Source organism: Stegodyphus dumicola, chromosome 5 (assembly GCF_044657685.1).
Source record: "Stegodyphus dumicola isolate Sdum_Otavi_A_Nest chromosome 5, ASM4465768v1".
NCBI classification, from domain to species: Eukaryota; Metazoa; Arthropoda; class Arachnida; order Araneae; family Eresidae; genus Stegodyphus; species Stegodyphus dumicola.
This window is the reverse complement of record NC_140772.1, coordinates 104,431,293-104,448,404: the sequence shown is the minus strand read 5'-3', so window position 1 is coordinate 104,448,404 and position 17,112 is coordinate 104,431,293. Positions and strand designations below refer to the sequence as shown.

Below are 17,112 nucleotides of genomic sequence, written 5' to 3'. Positions count from 1 at the left end.
ACGTCACAATGACTAGAGTGTAAGAGAGTGATATATAAGGAATAGGCAAAGAAGTAAAATTATTCGCAGGCGCTTTATAAGCATTTCAGTGCAATAACCAATAGTTATGACACAAAGGACGCATTTGGATGATTTTTTACGTGGTAGAATTATCGGCCGTTTTGAATGTGGGCGTACCCAACTGGAAGTATCAAACGAACTTGAAATTGCCCAGAGTGTCATCTCCAGGCTTTGGCAACGATTCCAAGATGATGGTAATGTGAGTAGACGTTACAGCACAGGTCGCCCCAGAGTTACAACGCCGAATGAGGACCGGTATTTGGCAGTTACTGCCAAAAGAAACAGGCGGAGCACAGCCTCAGACCTGTCTCGTCAGCTCTATTCAGCCAGTTGTACGACAATTTCAAGGAAGATCGTGTACAGACGCTTAGGGCAGATTGGTCTATATGCTCGTAGACCTGTCAGATGCGTTCCACTTACTGCAACTCACTGTCGCCTGCGGTTAGCCTGGAGTAGAGAGCATGCATTGTGGACACCGCAACAGTGGACTTGTGTGATGTTTTCCGACGAGTCCAGGTTTAGCTTGCAGTCTGATTCTCGCCGGACTTTCATATGGAGAGCTCCAGTTACCCGTCACCACCAAGAAAACATCATTGAACGACGCCGTTACGGTGGTGCAGGAGTGCTCGTTTGTGGTGGAATTATTCTGGGTTCCAGAACTGACCTGCATGTTCAAATTGGAACCATGACAAGCCAAATCGATCGGGACGTTATTCTGGAACAACATGTATGTTTGTTTCGGGGAGCCATGGGCGCAAAATTTGTGTTTATGGATGACAACGCCCATCCTCACCGTGCAAACATCGTAAGTGAATGCCTTCAATCGGAGGATATCACCCGTATGGACTGGCCAGCATTCTCACCGGACTTGAATCCAGTAGAGCACGTGTGGGATATGCTTGGCCGACGAGTTGCAGCCCGTCAATCTCCTCCTACATGTCTACCGGAACTTCGGAGAGCATTGCTTTTTGAGTGGTGTAATATTCCCCCAAGATCAGATCAATAATTTGATACTCAGTATGCCTAGGCGTTGTACGGACTGTATTGCATCGTCTGGGAGACATACAATGTATTAACAATCATACCAACCATGTAATATTGGTTTTTTGTAAATAGGGGTTTTTTTTTAATTTGCTCCAGGGAGAAAAATCGCTAATTTTTTTAATAATATCAAACATATAGCATCTTTTTTTGCTCTTTACCTTTTGTTTCATAAATAAGCTTTACAAATAAGTCAAATTTGTTTTGCTTCTAACTCTTCCTTTGCCTGATTTTGCATTATCCTTAATTTATGGACATGAGTGTATATTGAATTTAGATACTAAGTTCGATCGTCATATCTTGATGCTATTAGTTTTTTAGTCAAGTTCCCTTGCTGCTTAAGCGTGAACCTATTTTTCGCAAAACATTCCAAAGTATATTCCAGAGCACATCGCGAACTTTTAACATTTAACGAAATCTATTTGCTTTTTTAAAGACAAGTTTTAATAGCTTTGTTGAGCATTAAGTTCTTACGCCTTAATGTTTCCTGTAAAAACTATTTCAGTTAAAAAAATTATCAACTAAATAGCGCATCGCAGTAATGAAAGATCTACTAAAATAATGTTATTCACAATTTTAACAGAATTAACTTTTTTAAAAGAAACGACAAAAATAAATTGAAAGTTAAATTGCTAGTTTGCTTTTATTTTTGTACAAATTGTAATACCTTTAGAAAGAAATTCATAATTGTCTTCAATTAAAAATTTGGATCTGACTATTACTTTTAAAGAACTCATAAAAATATGGGGTGCCTAATACTTAAAGCCAAAGTTGTATGTGTATAAATTGGTTATTATGCAGCACCGTGACGCACAAATACAGATTAAAACATGAATATGAGCATATGTGGCATAACACTATATTATTTAACAAAAATAAAGTTGAAAATTTAAGAAAAAATTAATACCTCATAAATAAATGCAATTTATGACTTTAATATGAGCCTCCTTTCATTGGCGAACACATATGTCAAAGCGATTTTATGCTCTCAGTAAGACGGTTGATTACAATTTGGTGGGTCTAATCGATATAATCTTCAAATATCAAAGATGTGGTCTTCAGAGCTTTAATATATATATGAACAGAATTTTGCTGATTTTTTTTTTTCTTTTAAAGATGTCTCATAAATTTCTATAGTACGTAAATCAGGAAATTTGGTTACCTTGTTCATTCGCTTCATTGCCTTCAGGTTCAAAACATGATGATATTCAAGTCCTGAATGATAAAAATTAAAAACAAGGTTTGTTCGATGAGGACACGCGTTATTAATCAAAGAAAGTCAGATCTATATGTAACACACCTTTAAAATATCAAAGTGTGATTATAAGACTTTCTTCTTATATCTTTAATCAATCACCGATCGTTTATCGAACACATGTGTAGTAGTATTATCAGGACTACTATTCCTCCTTATCTACTTTGCGAACATGATGTCTCTTGAATGGGAACAGTGAGCTTACTGGAAGCTATGCTCTGCGGGAATTGTAAAATAGACGACTAAGATGCCAAGGGTTTAATTACCCTTTATTCTCCACGATATTACAGGCGCTCCCGCACTTCGGGATACAAAGACCAACCCACTTGTGGTCTGAACGTAAAAATACAAGAACTAGTAACTAACAAAATTTAAATAAGAGCTAAACTTCGAATACTTTAAACTGATGACTAACATTAAGGTTGGCCTTTTAGTTTATTTAGAACGCAAACTGCGAAAAACCACAATACGTTTTAAATATAGAGAGGACTAACCTTCTGGCTGCTCAAAGTTAAATAAATAGGCAAAATTAAATAGGCTGCTCAAAGTGTCACTATTTACGTAAGAATTCTCCAGTTAAAAGCAATTGAATGCTAGTATCACGATAGTAAATATCAAGATAGACAGTGTTTGGCCTTTTAAATCTTTAGTCTACATCAAAATCGTAATTTGGAAAGCAGCTAATTTCTCTGTATGGCGAGAAATTTTTGGAAATATAATACGGATTAAATGTATTTCAATTTAATACATAAGTTCAGTATGTTATTAAAAATAAAATAAAAATTTTAAGTATTAAGAAATGATTTAATTGCTTTTAAATCACTCAATATGTTAAGTAATTACAGATTGACTAAATTGAAAGATAAATTTAAAATCATATTATTAACCGTACAGCAATAAGAACTAACTACACTTGAGGCCACAAAAAAAGGTTGAAAAAAGACCCCGTGTTTCACGCAGCGGTAATGTTTGCCAAATGATGCAGATGGTATGGAAGAGTAATGTAGAGCAGAGGTTCTAAAATTTTGGAAAGTACTAAAAATATTCCAAGCATTAAAAATTCTTAAAAGACATTTCCCCAGATTCATAAATACAAACTTTAAACTGTTTTTCACGTGAAAAAAAAAGAATGCCTTTTATGCCATTGCCATTCTCAAAGCTGATGGAACACTGAAATGTCAACTGTGGCAGAGACACCAGATGCTGCTTTTACTTTAAGAGCTAAATATTATTTTGAATTTTCGTTGAATGTTTTTGTCAAGACTTATGCTGCTTAATTATCAATTAAAGTACAAGTTTTTGATGTTACTGATGAAGGAAAATTTCAGCTGCAAGTCTGGTGATGTGCATATGAGTAACATTTAAAATAAATTAATAAAAAGATATCCTTGAGAGTATAATTTTAAATAAATTAATGAAAAATATTCTTGAGAGAGGCATTTAAAATAAATTAACGGGAATTATTTAGTCTTGCACAGCATTTCACGCTTATCAGTAAGAAAATGTGCCTAAAAATATTGTATTACATGCATAAACATTTAGTTAATTAGTTAGTGTATTTAAACATATATATTCATTATAATCTCAAAATCTATAAATTCGATGTTTGTTAAACGTAAGTATTCAAAGCCGACATTCTGCTACGATAATGGAAAAAATATTCAAATTAAGCGATTGAAACTGATGTAAGATTTCTTTTCGAAAACTGTCATGAATAATAATAACAATAATTACAATTAAAAAAAATCTGAAATGATTCAGATTTTTTCGAAAGAACTCTTTAAAGTTTAATATCAGTAGAAATTATCAGTAAAGATGATCCAGGTGGAATAGCGAAACATTTTATACGATACTAAATGAATGCATATTATGGACTAACATGGGAACGTTATATATCTTCTGTATATTTAAAAAGTGAAAATATTTATAGCGTCATTCTTTAAAAGTATTTTATTTTTAGTTACTAGCGGAAATACCCGATGCCAGCTAAGTTAGATTGATGGTAACGTATGTAACAACAGAGAAAACGATACCGCTGTAATCCTTCTCTAATAACGATGCAAAAAATGCGATTCATAGTCACACATTTTTCAGTCTTAAGCTATATGGAACCCACATAAAAATTTCCACAGAAAAATAAACCAATTCTCTCTCATTATATCAGTAAGACGCCGTCTTTAATGATTTCCGTCTTTCTAATGAAATGGTCGTAAAAGCTTAAGTTCCATCCAGTATTTTACCTATATTCAATTTTAATCGATTAAATGTGGCAAAAAATTGATCATAATTGATCAGAAATCAATAATGCGAACAAACACATTTTTCTTTATATAGAGACATTTTGTAAAACTTACAAATTTTTGATTAATAGACTCTAGGATTTGAATGCAACACGTTTCGAAATAAAGCATTTTTATCTCCAACGCGCAAGACTGTTTGCCACTCGGAAAAATGAGTGCGAAAATTAGATAGTTTTTTATTAATAATATCTTGGCTGATTAAAGTTGTACGGAGATGGGAACAGTCGAAATGGCTTCCCACGAATTTTTGGAATCGGGAATAATGTATTTAATGTTTAGCAATACTATTTTTATTTCATTGTAAAACTTGGAATTTTTTTTTTTTTTTTTTTTTGTTAACAAACTCTACGATTTGAAAACCTGCAGCGGCAACACTTCTCGAAATAAAGCAGACTTTTTTTTTATCTCCAGCATACGAGACTGCTGCCACTCGGAAAACGGAGAGCGAAAATTAGCGTTTTCAGATTTTTTAATTAATATCTCTGATTTTAGCTATTCTTCTTCTTCTTCTTTTTTTTTTTTTTTTTTGTTTTTTTTGTTTGTTTGTTTGTAAAAAAGGGAACGTCGACCTTTCCCAGAACACAGAAAAGAATAGTAGACAGTTTGGTGATGTGTGAATGAGTTAATCGCGAACAAACACACAAACAGACATTCTTCTAGATAATGAATAAAATTCGCTTTTGTTTAAATGAATCAGATTGAAAAGTAAAAAATAATAGTCTTAAGAACTGCCATGATACCATAAAAAGCCTTATTTTGAAAAGAAAAATGTTTAAATCGCAATAGTAAATTTCATAAACTTATTTAGTTTTCAGAAGCTCTTACAAGGATTTTTTTCTTTTTCTCTTTCAACAGAAAAGAAGGCACAGCCGACCAAGTTCTCAACTGAGCAAAGAAGAAGATATACATAAAAATAATTTTATTTCTGAATATATATACTTTTTTCTTGGATTGTGATATTTATGTATGAATAAGGAAACAACAATGAATCAATAAAATATAACTTTCACGGTACTTTTGAAAAGAGATTTCTTTTTTTTAATTGTTATTATTATTCCTTCTCATTACTTTACATGTATATATATATCAGCAATATTTGAGGGAGAGAGGTTTATTAAAGGCAATTCTTGAGGTAACATCAACTACTTGACACAAAATCGGTCTGGTGAAGAAAACTTGTATGATACACCGGGATTTCTGCTTACTTCGGAACTGAAAATAACAAGATTGCTTATCATATCGCTCTGTATTTAATTTTTCATCTAGTTATTTTGTTAATACTGACATGGATAAAATGGTTGATAAATATTTTTAATCAATTTTAGTCAATTTTTTAAAAAACATAATGAATCATTTATTGTCAAAAATATACATACACTATTTTTTTTTTCATTTTACGTTCCACTAATGGACAAGATAGAGGATCAAAGAGAAAACATGATTTATCTAACTCAAAATCCGCTCGGAGAAAAGGATTTTTCCGAAACCAGGAGGAAGGATCTGTACAAGTCTCGAAAGATAGAACCTTGTGGACAGTGACATTTGCTTCACACACTACAGCTGGGAAACATGGAGCCCAAAATGTGCTAAAAGAAATGCTGGGTTCAACATCATATGCAAAAAGAAATATCGGGGGCAACGTATCGAGTGCTTGGAGGTTGTTTGTGAATGAATCAGTGTTACGCCATGTAAAAAAAAAAAAAAAAAAAAAAAAAAAAAAAAAAAATGCAAGGAAGCAGAGACAGTTTTGAACAATGAAGAAAGCTGGGGCAATATCTTTAAAAGAGCTTGATGGTTTTATTGCCATTATATATGCATTATATTGCATATGGTTGCAATGATATGGATTATGATTTTTTGTGGAATAATACATGGGGTCCTCCTTTTTTTCGAGAAATAAAGTCTCGCAATCGTTTTCAAGATATTGTGAAATATCTAAGGTTTGACTTGAAGACAATTATTGCTCAGCTTTAGAAAATGATAAACTTGTTCTTTCGCTTTAGACATTTGGAATAAATCTATACAGAACTGTTCTATAGGAAGCTAGGAGAAAATTTAATGGCGGATGAGTACTTATTTCCATCCAAAGCCAGGTTTAAGTTTATATAGTATATGCCGAATAAGCCAGATAAATTCAGTATCAGATTTTGGATGCTAAACGATGTAGATTCGAGGTTTATGAGCAATGCTTTTCCAGATTTTAGAAAAGATACACCGGGAAATGAAACTGAAAATGTAGTAATGCGACTTCTAAGCTCTCATCTGAATTCAGGTACAAATTTGACCGGAGACTTTTTTTTTTTTTTTTTTTTCCCCTCACGATCGTTAGCTAAGAGATTTGAAATGAAGAATGCAAGTTTTGAGGGCACAGTAAGAACACATCGAAAAGAGATTTCGCATGAAAAAGTCAAAAACCCGACTTTTTGTGACAGTTTTGCTAAAGAATGGTGAAAACTACCCTGACGGTCTATAAGGCTAAAAGGAATAAAAGTGTCCAACTACGCAGTAACTTACATCCGGGAGTGTAAATGTCGACTCACAAAATAAGAAGAAACTTCCAGAAACAGTATAATTTTATTACAGCACTAAATATGGAGTTGATATCGTTGACCATATGACGCACAAATATTTCGTTCGGGATGCTTCACCTAAATGGCCTGCGCATGCTTTCTATAATATGCTGGATTTAACAGGAACAATGCCTACGTTGCCTTAAAAAATTGAGTCGTAAAAATATTACAACAGCACAGCTTCCTTTTTCAATTAGTAGAGGAGTTAACGGAGCTTCATTTCAACAGAAAAAAAAGGCACAAGCTTGCCCCAGGAAATTACCCTTTGGCAATATACTCTCGAAGAAAAGACGTCAGTGCCAGATTGGACTTCGTAACAGCAAAACAAATCAAATGGTGTGTGTAAAAAATATTCGTGTTATGTGTGTGGAAAATGCACTTCCAGTATTGAAAAAGTTGTTTTTTGTGAAAATTGCGAACAGCTATATAATGGTAATTAGCTAAAAGAAAAAAAATAAATAAATAAAAAGTGGAGATTTATTTAAAAAAAAAAAAACTATGAAAATAATCTGTTGTTCTTCGAAATTCTTAAACAGATATGATTAAGAATAGTTAAAAGTAAAGCATTTGCATTTTGATATATACATATATACATGTGGAAGCATATTCTTCGACTACTTCTACTTCTAGATCTAACCCAGCAACATGGACCTTATAAGAAATAGACTAACCCAGTGGGCGGGCCGCGCGTCACCGACATGTCGGCAAGAAAGAGTAGGGACGATCTGGTTTACTTTAACATTGAAACCTATGGCGTTTGTATCACATAACTCTTTTTAATTATTAAATGTGATACGTTGTATAGTGATGAGATTATGAAATCCACAGTTTTTTCCAAATAGGATTTAATATATCTCATTAAAGCACTTTTTACTGCATTTCGCGCATTTTTTTCACGTGTAATTCTTGTACAAACATCTTTACTTTGGTAAAACGGTAAAAACTCTAAGCACAAAATTTACGAACTTAATTTTGTGTAAAAATAAAGTAAAATTAAATAAGATTGATAGTACGTGACGCTTTGAAATAAATAAGGTAAAATTAAACAAGATCTGATAATTTTTTTTTTTTTAATTTAATGAAAATTTTCAGGCAGTGATTTTCCAAACTATAATAACATTACAAATCGATCATATTTATTTGATATATGATCATTAAATTATTAACATTAAAGTGGATTAGTTATTTTAATAATTCATAAAATTCGGAGCATAAAATTTTCTAAGCGTAATGAAGGGGGAAGGAAGATAAAAGATAATAAATAGTGCTATAATACTCATCTATAATTTTAAAAAAGCAGCACAATTTAGAATTTTAAACAAAACTTTAAAAAATTCGTTTTTAAATATTTTAGTACTTTTACTTATTTACACCAATGAAAAGCATAAAAATTGCAAAAGAAAATTGTTTGTTTGAAATTTTCTATTAGTTCAGATTTAAAATATTATTTTCTAAAAGAAGTAGTTACAAATTTCCTTACAGCATAGGTAAAGCTAAAAAAATATCCAGCCCTGAAAGCACGCAATAGCTTTATAATTATTTGGAACGTTAATTATGCATGATAAATATGTTAAATTTTTAAAAATCAATCTCAATTTCAAAAATAAAAATATGTAGAAATTCTAATTTGTGAAATGAGGCGCTACAACCAGCTTTTTCTTGACAATTATACAAGCTGCAATAGGCAACCAATGTTAAATTTCTGCAAGTCGTCCCTACTCCTCCGAATGTTATCAAGGTGACAGCCGGCAACGCGTCAGACGAGGAAGAAAACCCGTTTGGGTTAGTCTATTTCTTATAAGGTCCATGTCCAGCAAGGCGTGACGTCATCACAGCTTAGCGCAGCCTGCAGAGCGGCAGAAGACCGCTGGAAGTGCTGAGAACAAGAGGTGTTCTACGCCCAGAGCTTATATCGAGCTAGCTATATGAGGGCAGACGTGCCTGTAGAACTGTTAGAAACTGATAGTGTACGAGAATGATCATCGTTACATGAATCCTGTAGAACTGTTCGGAATTACGTTTATTGTGAGGTTACCTACCAGCTTATTCACTTTTACTTAATTTATCTTTTTATTTATTTTATTTCATTTTAGTAAAATAAAATACTTAGTTACGTTTAAGTCGTGCTCTACTGTGTTCTTATTGAAGATAATCTTACATACATATAATTAATTCACTGTGCAGTCAATCTGACTGTCGTTGGCCCTTCTAGGTAGGGAAAAAGCTCGGCGTTTCTAGTATTAATCAAGGATATTTATAAGAATTCTTTAAATGAACAAACACTTACTGAAATATGTGCATCATGACGACGATGATTTCGTTTATAAGATGCCGTCTAACTCATCTGAAGACTTGTTAGCAACCCTGTTAAGTCTGGCAGCAAAGTCTGCCAGACTTAACAGGGTTGCTGCAGAAAAATGTGAAATGCCAGGCATTTTCGTCAAAATGTGCATTCACTTCATTCTCACTGTAATGCATGCATTGCAGTTGGTGGTCATTCATCTGAACAACTCTGGTAAATATCCTTGATTAAGATGCTTCTTCGTTCCCGCATTCACATTTCACATTCCATCACACACTGTATTACTATTTTTGCAATATTCTGTCAGCTCTCTAAATTAAGACTATTAATTATCTTACAACCTACATATACACTACACAGACATACATTAGAAACATCTTTTTTTAATACGCACCAGTCTGCCAATGACGTATAGTGATGTAAGAAACAGGAACGTTTATATAAGGCAAGCTCATCTTGAAAAGAAAAAAAAAAAAAAAAAAGAATAAGAGAAAGATCTGAATACATTTGAGCAAGATATGATTATGGGCGCCAGAAGACTTGGGTCCAACATCTTTAAACAAAAAACAAAACAACAACAACAACAACAACAAAAAAAAAAAAAAAAAAGCTAACGTCGTAGGGTTTTCAACAGTTATAAGGTAGTTCTCCCGCCTTCTTCATGCCTTTGTGGTGTAATGGTCAGCACGCTCGCCGCGTATTCGAGAGGTCCGTGGTTCGAGTCCCGGCAAAGGGCATTGCTCATTTTTTACATATCCTGCTTCGAAATAACCTAATGACTCTACAGTGGCGCCCGAACTAAAAGGTGCTGAATGATAATTCTTCACCACCAGGATTTGGCGTTTGGGTCCTCCTGAAACTCCAGTCGCCCTTTAAAAGGGGCAGTATGTAAGGTATTTGTCCCACCTTCTTAGAATGCTTTCGTGGTATAGTGGTTAGCACGCGCGACGCGTATTCGATACATCCGTGATTCGAGGCCCGGAGAGGGCATTGCTCATTTTTCACATCTCCTGCTTCGAAATAACCTAATGACTCTACACAGTATCTCGAGTGTTTAGAGAGTGCTCGTTGAGCAACAAAACTTTAAGCAGTTAAAGACAATTCTGTTCACAAAATACTGATAAATGAAAGACGTGAAAGTTTGGCGTCATAAACAGCCGCCACAGTAACAAATGGACTGCAACACAGCAAACTGCAACTCAATGTAATTCAAATACTTTGCAAAGCATATACGAACGCATAACACAAAGGACATAGCAAAATATATTTAATAACACGAAACCCTAAGGATGACTTTGTTATCACTCAAACACAGGAAATCATGGTTACAACGAAAATACGAGCAACCAATCGGACCCTCTGACGAGTGGAAAATATTGCTATGTCCTATGAACCTAGTTTCTTTTTCCATCATGCAGATGGCAGAATCAGAATGTAGCAAAAACAAAACAAATTCGTGGACCTAGCCCTAATGAAAACTCTTCGAGTTGGTTGCGGTAGAATTGTGGTTTGGAGAAATTTTTCCCGCAAGCCCATTAATATGTCTGGAAGCAGCACAGCTTATTTCCATATTGTTGCCGATCATATATATATATTTATGGTGTTCCCTAGTCAGGGGTTAATTTCTAAGATTAGAAGTGTCGGAGCTTTATGGAAGACCGTCAGCAAAGAGGAACAAGAGTAAATAAATAAATAAAATAACTATTAAACTCATTAATAATTTTTAAATTAAATAGTTAATTATTATCAAATTAATTAATAGCTATTTAATTAATGTTTATAAATTGTTATTTAATCAATAATTATTATATAATTAATTATAATTTAATTGATAATTATTGGATAATTAATTATCATTTTTGAAATAATTAAATATTGAAGTAATTAAATAAAATGTAAAGAGATAAATTGAAATTTAATAAGCGATTTTTAATATAATTTTATTGTTAAAATAAAATTTTCGATATAAAATTTCTACTGCAATTGTTATTTAATTACATAAAAGAAGTGCCGCAACCTTCTTATTCAGGGCTCCGGTGCGTTCCGGCTAGAATTATGATTTATTACAAAAATTAAGAAGCACCGGAGCCGACATCCGGTGGGCTCCGGCCCAATTTAAGCTCTGATCGTAGGCGGGGGAGTTCCTTTATTATCACAAAAATTAAATATACTTATAGTATAGCTGATGAAAATTCCAGGACGAAACAGAATGAGGATGTGAGTGGGTGGAAACAAAAAATGAGGGGAATATTGGCGAGAGAGAACGTTCTCTTTGACCGCGGCTCTCTGCTGATATAATTATAGCCATCAAGCAGACGTGTGTCAGGGGTAAAATGAGTCCTAAATCTGACTTCTAAGGATGAATGTAAAGTTGCTGGTTACGCTTCCCCCATTAGTGGATAGTGTGTGAAGACGATGTATAGGATGTGCCTGAGCAGTCACCGGTGTAATCTCAGTATTTCACTCTTATTGTACTCGCTGTCACTTAATGCGCATTTAAGAACATAAATTTTCCTTCCTGCGAGGATAACTAATTGTAAGCATCAATAATGGTACACTAGATACGATGGTATCAGTGGCGTAGCTAGTGTGGGGCAAGGAGGGACATCTGTCCCCGGGCGCAGCATCCAGGGGGCGCGAAGCTGATGTTCAGAAATTTTAGAATGAAATGCTTTCCACTCTTGGCACACAGAAAAGGGCGCAAAATCTTCAATTGTCCCTGGGCGTTGAAAACCCTAGCTACGTCTCTGGATGGCGGAAAATTTACGAGTTCCTAAACAAACTCCCAAAAACTTATTACCTTTCTAAAGGGAAAGGTTTCCGCATGTGATTGACGAGACTTGAACGTCTCATGTTCTCATGAGTTCGTATTTCTAGGGAAATAGAGTATTGCAAGGTCTGCTTATTGTTAAACTAAAACGTTAGGAATTCTAATTTTTTTTCCTTTAAATTGTGGTTCAGTTTTATAAAATGAAGTACCGGAGCTCATCCTACTTAGGGCTCCGTTGCGCTCCGGCTAAAATTGTAATTTATCTTAAAAATTGAAAAGTAACGGAGCCGGGCTCCGGCGTAATTGAAGCACTGTCACTAGTGCAGGATGCTCACTTTCAGGAGGGCAACACATATTCTCACCGTGCATGTACGATCTCAATTTGCTTCAGAACCTGATTATTATTCAAATTGCTTCCACAATCAGCTCAGTCCTATGATTCAATCCTATTCAATATTTGTGGCATGACGTGGAAAGATCACTTCAAAGGTCACAAATATCGTCATTCAATTTGAATGAAATTAAACCCGCTATTAAATCATCAGGTATTAATATCACTCATGAGCAATGCCAGCACCTTGCTGAGTTCACGCCCAGAAAAGTATTAACTGTAAAAAAATCAAAGCTAAAAGTGTACCTGATACTGTGATACTACTGTACTGAGTCTGGGTATTTATGACCGGTGTAATACTTTTATAAAGTGCACGCTTACAAAAGCTAATAATTTAAAGCATCACAACACTGGATAGATGGCATCTTTGAACGAAATAGTCTGCCTCCAAAGTATAAACAGTACTCTTCAGACTGGAAGATACTAGAGTTATTAAATGTGCACTTACCTTTTGAGTCTTTGTTGATGACATCCACGTTTTTGAAACATAATTCTTCAACATGATTGCTATGAATAAAACTGCAGTCGTTATGGATCAAGGATTTCATATGACAGTTAATAAAAGGATGCCTCGTCAGTCTACATTCCCTCAGTTGGTTAAAAAAGGTCTATGTGGTACCTGTAGTTTGGCGATTCAATCTGGACGAAATGAAAGCCCCGCTTCTAGTCATCACTATGGACAAGAAAGATAATATTGAACATATTTAAAGTGTTTATGTTCATGAAACCATAAAGCCTAATTACCACAAGTAAATATAAAGTGAGTCGATATAATGTTACTTTTTATTATGCAAGGCGACCAAAAACGCTTGTGAATCTAAATTCAGCCAGCACTCATTATTCTTAAGACAAAGAATTTCCTTGAATAAAGATAATTAGAACACATTATGATTCCCGCAAGAATAACAGCCTACCTCCAAAGTCTTCATATTGCGATAAAGAAGTCATTCAAAGGCAATATGAGCATGTGAACAATTAACTGCACTGAAATTAGGAGAGAAATCAGAGTGGAAATTTTGAAAGCCACAGTGTAAGAAGTCATGACTTGACTGAAGAATTTATGGGATAAAAATCACTGACAGCTAGCTTGCCAATTCACTACAAGCAGGCTACATGGATTACGAACGCTCTTTTAAAGATAGCTACAATGATAGATATGAGAGAATAGGCTCAGAAATTCAAGCTGCTAATACGAATTTAGACCTTTATGATGGTGTTCGAAAACAAGGCTGTGCCTGAGTAAACGTACCCTTTTGTTTATATACAAGGTAATTCAGAATTCATCATCAATATTTGGTAGGGAGGTAGGGAATAGGAAAAGGAGGAGATTTCACATAGGAAATTATGGGCGCAGATGAACGCATGGTGGTGTAGTGGGCGCTGTGTGTACACAACTTCCATACATAAGCACAGCTTCATGTCATGCCTGTTATTTTACTGCTGCTTTATCTTATGCCTAGAAAATTGCTTAATGCCATGCCGAGAGAGACAGACTTTTAGGTGTATGTTTTTCATATACTATTTGATTCAGTTTTAATGCCATGCTTATCACTGCATTGCTTTATGGAAATTAGACCTCAACTGCTTTGCTTATCTTTACAAGAACAGCAAGATGCCATGCTTATATGTGAAAATATATTCACTGAATATGCCTTCACTCATGCCTTATTGCTCAGGTAATTGTATGCTTTGCATTTCTTAATAATCACCTCCGGGTGTTGATGTTTTGGAATATCATCTACATTACAACCGCAATTGGCCACTGGCTCCAGTCAATCTACAAGTCGACTCCTAGTAGTCGATGCTTGTTGCAATCTTAGTTTATACAGTCGCCATTCGACTAGGTGACTTTGCAGAAGTAACATGAACCGGCATACGTGGAATGAACTTGCAGATATGCATGTAAATACCACGCATATTCCAGAAGGTCCGGTTATCCATGCATCGCCGTTATGAGTCATGCATTCTAGCACATGGTCAGCAGTTCGACCACCTCTTGTAAGTCTATAAAACCGATGCAAAGAAATGTTACATGTAAGATAATAAATGTTTTAGCCTTACTACTTCCTTTTTATGTCTTCTTTCCATCATTGAACTGGGGTCAGTTTGCCCTACTACTTCTGAATCATGCTGTATAAACAAATAATTGTAGATTTTTTTAATATAAAAATAAATGCAGTTTGCATGGAAAATAAGATATACCCTGAATATAAACCCTAACGCATCTTTTGGATCAAAAACTAAAGCAAGATCCAGTCTTATTTTCAAACACGTTTGCTGTCGCTAGCAATGATAAAGGTCTGAAACTGGCGGACCGCATACGGCCCCAGAAGCAATTTCATGCGACCTGCGAATACATTTCCCGAAAGTTAATTAGCATTATTATGACAATAATTTGAAGAAATGTTTTTGCTTTTAAGTCCTGTTTTACTTAAAAACTGATAACTACTGATAACTACTAGCCTCATGAATATGAGTTCCTGATGAATTACGTTGAAATGACAAGTGTGCTAAAGATGCTTCTTTGATGATTTTGATTGTTAATATTTTTTGTTGTATTTTAATTAAAAAATAAAGGTTTTACACCTTTAACTCCGCAGAACTAATATTCGTAATAGTCTGTGATATTACAATATAAATAAGCACGATAGGAAATTTGATTTCCATTTAACTTATTTGCACATTCCATAATAAATCACGTGGCTGATCAATTTTGGTCGATGATTCATTCCTCCACCAGCATGGTCTTAAAGCTCAACATCTCTTGGAAGAAAATTTAACAATGAACAGTCTTTCAAAGGTTCTCAACATTTCTCTATAGCTCCCAAATTCTAGTCAGTTGAACAGTTATTTGCTCAGTGGTTTCAATTCAAAAGATGCATAAACCAAGTTTTATTCAATGTAGATATGCTTTATCAGACATAAGAAGAAAGATCTACATGTATTTCTGAGGAGCCTTACATAAAATTGAAGGACTTCATCTTGATACTGCTGAACAGACATGAATCATCTATAGAGAAAGTATGCAGGAAAAAATATGTCCATTAATCATTATTGTTTTCCATAGTATCACATTTGGACTACTATACTGGTCTGCACCATTTAAAGTTCAAATAAGCAATCGGCAATCATCTATCAACTATGCAATTCTAAACTCAACTAATTAGCAGGCCCTTTCAATTGCGAGGGATAATTAAGAACGGGAACTGATCTTGAAAAACAACCATTTTTCTTCTATAATCTTATTCCTGCTTTTCAGCAAGAGTTTGTCATTAAGCTGCTTACTGAAAGCAGAGAATGGTCTGAAACAGTGACATTTTGCTACGTCTGCTAATTGTCTCTGCTGCTTCTTATGAGTGAAAAATTTTTAATCTCTTTCAAATAACGGCACTACTTAAAACTAATTGCACTCAATAAGGTTCAAATTCTTAATAACAGAAGTTTATTTGGAAATGAACTCTGCATAAGACATCATACCATTGTATTTCAAATACAGACTAATCAGACTAGATGGGATAGTGATAATTATTTTTATTACTTAACTTATTTTATATATGCCAACCTCTGAGAAGGGCTATCAGTAATACTGAACTGATGATGATCATGACATTCAAACATTCCCCACACTAAGAAGGAATACAACAGTATGAACAGAAAAAAGGTATATTACTTACATGGGCAAGAAAGATTTAAAAAAAAAAAAAAATAAGATGCTTTTTTCCATGTACTGATCCTAGATGGAATCTAAAAGTAATAAGCAGCAAGCATTCATATATTTTACGAATTTATGTAGTTACACGCATAGCTTCATACAATTTGTAGAGAAATTTTATGCTGTAAACTGTTTTGAAGTAAATAATACAACCAAGTACAAAACTATTCAAGTCTGTGAACTGACACGAGGCATTCTGAGCAGCTGTGTGAAAAAAGTGACAGAAACATCCTTGTAGAGGTGTTGAAGACTGAAAATGTTGTTTAATGAAAGACACAGTATCTTTTATATTGTCTTCCATGGTGTTTGCATTATCAGAAGCAAAAAATGGCCCAAATTTCCTATAGTACATAATTTTGAGCAAAATTGTTCCAAGACATTTACTTTCCCATGAATTCTAAAAAGTATAATAAGCATATTCAGCCTTGACTACTATTGTAGAATGAAACAAAAGTGGAATACAATTTTATAGCACTTGTATTGTAATCCGTATGTAGTTAATTCAAACAGTGTATTATGCAATACATGCATGTATCATAGCTGCCAACCATGAAATCTTAAAAACTGGGAGGTTTCCATACAGCATGACATTATTTGATAGGAACTTATAACTTCAGTTTATAAAGCAAGGTTCAGATTATTGAACTACTTTAAATTCACTTCTGATCATACATTTAATTAGCCATTATACCTTTAAATACAATTAAAATA

General features: G+C 34.1%; 2 protein-coding genes across 2 annotated transcripts in view; one reads left to right on the top strand and one right to left on the bottom strand.

Annotated features, from left to right (window-relative positions):
• LOC118187683 (RYamide neuropeptides-like) overlaps positions 1-5,670 on the top strand; it is a 96,449-nt gene extending 90,779 nt beyond the window's left edge. The window contains exon 4 of the mRNA XM_035357955.2: positions 5,512-5,670. Within this exon, the coding sequence (XP_035213846.1) occupies positions 5,512-5,545 (34 nt within the window). The 3' untranslated portion in view covers positions 5,546-5,670. The remainder of the gene's footprint in view (positions 1-5,511) is intronic.
• The window catches only part of LOC118187682 (solute carrier family 25 member 44), a 51,646-nt gene continuing 40,197 nt past the window's right edge, over positions 5,664-17,112 (bottom strand). The window contains exons 6-7 of the transcript XR_015041187.1: positions 13,138-13,362; positions 5,664-5,868 (exon numbers count right to left, since the gene is read on the bottom strand). The gene's annotated coding sequence lies outside the window, so the exon portion shown is untranslated. The remainder of the gene's footprint in view (positions 5,869-13,137; positions 13,363-17,112) is intronic.